At 34.3% G+C, this 5,119-nt stretch overlaps 1 protein-coding gene across 1 annotated transcript; it reads left to right on the forward strand.

The window, feature by feature from the left end:
• The first annotated feature begins 1,870 nt into the window (after positions 1-1,870).
• Positions 1,871-4,572, forward strand: LOC130496040 (probable alkaline/neutral invertase A, chloroplastic). The gene is made up of 6 exons (XM_056987781.1): positions 1,871-2,608; positions 2,952-3,111; positions 3,199-3,410; positions 3,495-3,994; positions 4,063-4,111; positions 4,206-4,572. Exons 1-6 carry the CDS (start codon positions 1,964-1,966, stop codon positions 4,530-4,532), a joined length of 1,893 nt encoding a protein of 630 aa, XP_056843761.1. The 5' UTR covers positions 1,871-1,963; the 3' UTR covers positions 4,533-4,572.
• Positions 4,573-5,119: the final 547 nt, after the last annotated feature.

The following is a 5,119-nucleotide window of genomic DNA, read 5'->3' on the forward strand; positions in this document are numbered from 1 at the left end:
AATCAGAAACATTCTGTTGGACCTAACATTTATTTTGTAAGTTTTAAATTAAATACACCTTTATACTTTATAGTAAACATACATTAAGTCACTAATGTTCCTTTCTTTATACTACTAATCCATTGTTTCCAAACAATATACTTATTTCTTATACTACTATCAATGTTTCCAAACAATATATTTTTATACTACTATCAATGTTTCCAATAATACAATAATTAATCTTAGTTATTTTATATCTATCATTTTCTCTTTTAAATTTGTAGAAACGTCATAATTTCATAAATTGCAAAATAGTGAACTTTAAAATTTCGATTATAAGATTACAAATTATGAAACTATACAATTTAAATCCAATTAGATTACATATCGGTCATCCATCAGTTCAATCGGTTAGTCTCGGGTGTTAGTGATTTTTAATATGAATATTTAAAAACAATAAATTGAATTGTCAGATCTCCGGATTAACCGGTATAATCACAAATCGGGTTGAATTAAAAATACTGATTTAAATGCAAAAAATATTTTAAATACACACTCTTTAAAAATAACCAAAATATTTGTTAAATTATTAGTGAAATTTTTCATCGTAAAATATTCCGCGCTTCAAAAGCGCGGGTCAAAATCTAGTACATAATTAAAATGTAAGAATTTATCTTCTAAAAAGAGAAATATTGAATGCATTTTGTTAGGTTTAGGTGCTTTTCTTCTAGTTTAAAGTACCCTATTTAGGTAGGGAATTAATAGAACCCATCATTGATTTGAAATATTGATAGGTCTACTTAATGCTAGGCAGAATGAGTTACAAATAACATCTTGTTGTTGCATCGAAACATATAAATATTGACTAATCTGGCTAACATTGAACTTGGTAAAATGAAATGGTTGAATAATTGAAAAATGAAATTATTCAGGAATAAGAAGATATGAACGATCTATCTTTTTGAAATAATGAATCGAGTTCCTCCATTCTATTTTATTAACAGGAGTCATGTCATATAGGCCCGAATCGGACATCTAATTGATCAGATTTGAATTATCCGGAGGATGCCTTATATATATCATACAACAAGAATTTTAAAAACCCTTTGATGCAAACAAGAATGTCAAGAGTAATGAACTTAACACTTACCCTATGCAGCTTTCTTATCTGGCTTCTTAGTTTCTTGAAGACAGAATTCTAGCTTCAGTATCTTCTTCTTCAAATCTTGATATGTTATTCTCTGTTCCTCCAGCTGTTGTTTTTTTATCAAAAGATATAAACCATTGAGAATTTAACAGATGGATGAAGCTCTTAAAATTTTGAAAAATTTATTGAAAATTATAGTAGGGATTCACCTGAGTTTTAAGTTCATTAGTCTTATGTTTCCAATGACCTGACATTAAGCTCATCTCATTTTTCAGTTTTGTAATCCCTTCGTCTTCCACTTCAATTAGTCTATTAATTTGATCTCACACTAAATTTACTAGATTTGAAAGGCTTCTTACGTACACATACATTTGGAAAAAATCATGAAATTTCAAATATAAACTAAAATCCATTTTTTAATTTGAAATTATTTAATTTTACAAAAGATTTAAACTCTACGTTAATTTCTAAATCAGTTAAATACATAAACAAGTAACATCTTCATTGAACAAGAAAACACACAGATTTTTTAAAAGAACTTGGCAAAGCACATTTATGAAAGTTTCATTACAATCCACATTGCAAATTTTAATATTACCGAAATAGATTGAATGGAGCAAGCTAAAAAGAGGAATAAAAAAATATATTATAAGTTGGTGTATTAATAGAAACATCAAATTAGCCATAGACTAATTCCAATATCCACAAAACATTCTCTTCCTAAAACAAATCTCCCATTTCAGGATTCACATTTTTCAGATATATAAAGAACACAAAAATAAAACTGATTTTTCTTTTCAAACTTGTCATTTGCAATCTGAATGTTGGATTCTGATGATGAATGCTATCGCTTTCCTTGGAAACTCAACAATGAGACCTTCAAAATGTATTCTCCGTGCGTTCTCAAGACTATCTCCATCTAGAGACGCTGCGTTTCAACCGCATCCTTCCCGGTTCATAAACCATAACATCAACAATCAAGATCCATATAGAATCACCAAACTAAGAAATGTTGTGCCGTTTTGTACTAACAAGCCAAGTTCTGTTACAACTCAGGTTGCTTCTGAGGCAAGAAATCTCTCCGCTTCCAAGACATGCACTAAGGATACGACACTGGATCAAGTCATCATCCCCAAGAACGGCTTTAATGTGAAGCCATTAACCGTCGAGAGGCTAGAAGAAGATGAGAAAGATGAAGAGGTTGTCAATGGAGACGTCAGAAACATAGATAAAGACGGTCTGGAGAGTGTCAGAAGAAAAGAAATCGAGGAGGAGGCTTGGAGGTTGCTGAGACAGTCAGTGGTGACGTATTGTGATTCTCCTGTTGGAACAATGGCTGCTAATGATCCAACCGATGCAACACCTTTAAACTATGACCAGGTCTTTGTTAGAGACTTTGTACCTTCGGCTCTTGCTTTCTTGATGAAGGGAGAGAGTGAGATTGTTCGGAACTTCCTTCTTTACACGTTGCAGCTGCAGGTATGAACAGTTGTGGAGCTAACAAAAAAAATTATAGGGGGAAAATAATAATTATAAATAAAATGACACAAATTAGTAGATTGTTTAGAGTCAGCTATATTAAATTATTAATTACTTTTATAATGCATTTTTGTCAATTATATAAATTCATCATACGATATAGTTTATATGTAAAACCAATGTTTTAAAAAAATTTGATTAAAATTTTAAAATAGCTTAAATGAATAAATACGTTTTTCTCAACTATATAAATTCACTGTTATACATTGGAAAAAGAAACTTGTGAAAAAGCAAATAGTTTGCATCAGGACATGAAGCTTAGTGTTCCTTGTTGTATTTACAGAGTTGGGAGAAAACAGTTGATTGTTATAGTCCAGGACAAGGATTAATGCCTGCGAGTTTCAAAGTCAGAATTTCACCTCTTGAAGAGGACAAGTTCGAAGAGGTTCTTGATCCAGACTTTGGTGAGTCAGCTATAGGTCGTGTTGCTCCTGTTGATTCTGGTCAGTACTTTCTTGTCTCTTCAATCTGGTGGTGTAGCTAATTAAAGAACACATCAGTGTTGATTAAATAGAAGAAAAAAATCTCAGGTTTATGGTGGATAATATTGTTGAGAGCATATGGGAAGATCACAGGGGACTACTCGTTGCAAGAGAGGGTAGATGTGCAGACAGGGATAAAGATGATTGCAAACTTGTGTTTAGCTGATGGGTTTGATATGTTTCCAACGTTACTAGTCACTGATGGCTCTTGCATGATAGACAGGCGTATGGGTATCCATGGTCACCCTCTTGAGATCCAAGTAACTCTCCAAAACAAGTTGTTTAATTTCTTGATTTTAAAAATCTCAAAAACAAGAAAAGTTAACTTTGTTATGTTGCCACAGGCTTTGTTCTATTCTGCTCTTCGGTCTTCTCGCGAGATGATAACTATTAATGATAGCTCCAAGAACCTAGTAAGGACCATTAACAACAGGCTCAGTGCAATCTCATTCCACATTAGAGAAAACTATTGGGTTGATAAATGCAAAATCAACGAGATTTACCGTTATAAAACTGAGGAGTACTCTACTGATGCAACCAACAAGTTCAACATCTACCCGGACCAGGTTTCTCCGTGGTTAATGGACTGGATTCCTGAAAGCCGTAGGTGTGGTTTTCTTGTTGGAAACCTCCAGCCTGCTCACATGGACTTTAGGTTCTTCACTTTGGGAAACCTTTGGTCAGTTATTTCTTCTTTGGGCACACCAAGACAGAACCAAGCTATACTGAATTTGATTGAAGAGAAATGGGATGATCTCATTGGACATATGCCACTTAAGATATGTTTCCCAGCTTTGGAGTCTGCAGAGTGGCATATAATCACTGGGAGTGACCCAAAGAACACGTACGTAAAGTAGCTTACCACTTAAAATGGACTAGACTTCATTTATGTATTCATTGCATGTTTTTTAGGCCTTGGTCTTACCATAACGGCGGGTCATGGCCAACGCTTCTCTGGCAAGTAAGCATATATGGATTCTTAGTAATAGCGTAAGAAACACGCAACATATATTCACTAAGAAAAAATTTTACATTATGTATTCGGATGTTCTCAGTTCACACTGGCATGCATGAAGATGGGTAGACCAGAGCTAGCAGAGAAAGCAGTTGCATTGGCTGAGAAGAGGCTCCAAGCTGACCGGTGGCCTGAGTACTACGATACAAGATACGGGAAGTTCATCGGAAAAAAGTCCAGGCTTTACCAGACATGGACGATTGCTGGTTTCTTGACAGCCAAGCAGCTATTGCAGAATCCTGAAATGGCATCTTCCTTGTTCTGGGAAGAAGATCTCGAGCTTCTAGAGACTTGTGTTTGTGTTCTATCCAAATCAGGGCGGAAGAGTTGCTCTAGGGCCGCAGCAAAGTCTCAGATTCTTATCTAAATTGGTTTTGCTGGTGAACTGGATTAAGATGTAAAGTTCATGTTGCAACAAATATCATGTGTCTGTATATAAGAAATCAGTGGTTGACACTTGACACTAGTAGTACTTTTCTACAATTAGTAAAAAGATAAGTACTATGTTGTCTGGTAATGTTCTAACATGTTAACCAAAGTAATATAGTAAATATATAACAATTTTGATCGTATAGAAGCTTGTACGTTGTAGTATTTGAAAAACACTTGACTCTAACGTTAAAGCCGTAATTGGTTTCGCCGGCTGTGTCTGGGGTCCAGTGTTAAGTGTTAAACAAAGAGACAAATATCAGATCATGTCCACATGTTCTGATGGGTCGATTTTTAAGGGTCAAACGTGTATGTATACACTGAGAATGACACTTAATATGCCGATGCTTTAAGAAAATGACCACTCCTCCATAACCCAGGGACATTTTATTGTTAGATTGCGGGATCCCAAATATGGCAAAAAAATTCAAGTATTTTACTGAGTTTTGTGGTGACTAGATTAGCCACCGTAAAAATGGTTAACTAATGGGTAAGTCCAATGTTAAAAAACATTCTAAATAAGGA

Source organism: Raphanus sativus, chromosome 6 (genome assembly GCF_000801105.2).
Source record: "Raphanus sativus cultivar WK10039 chromosome 6, ASM80110v3, whole genome shotgun sequence".
Taxonomy (NCBI): domain Eukaryota; kingdom Viridiplantae; phylum Streptophyta; class Magnoliopsida; order Brassicales; family Brassicaceae; genus Raphanus; species Raphanus sativus.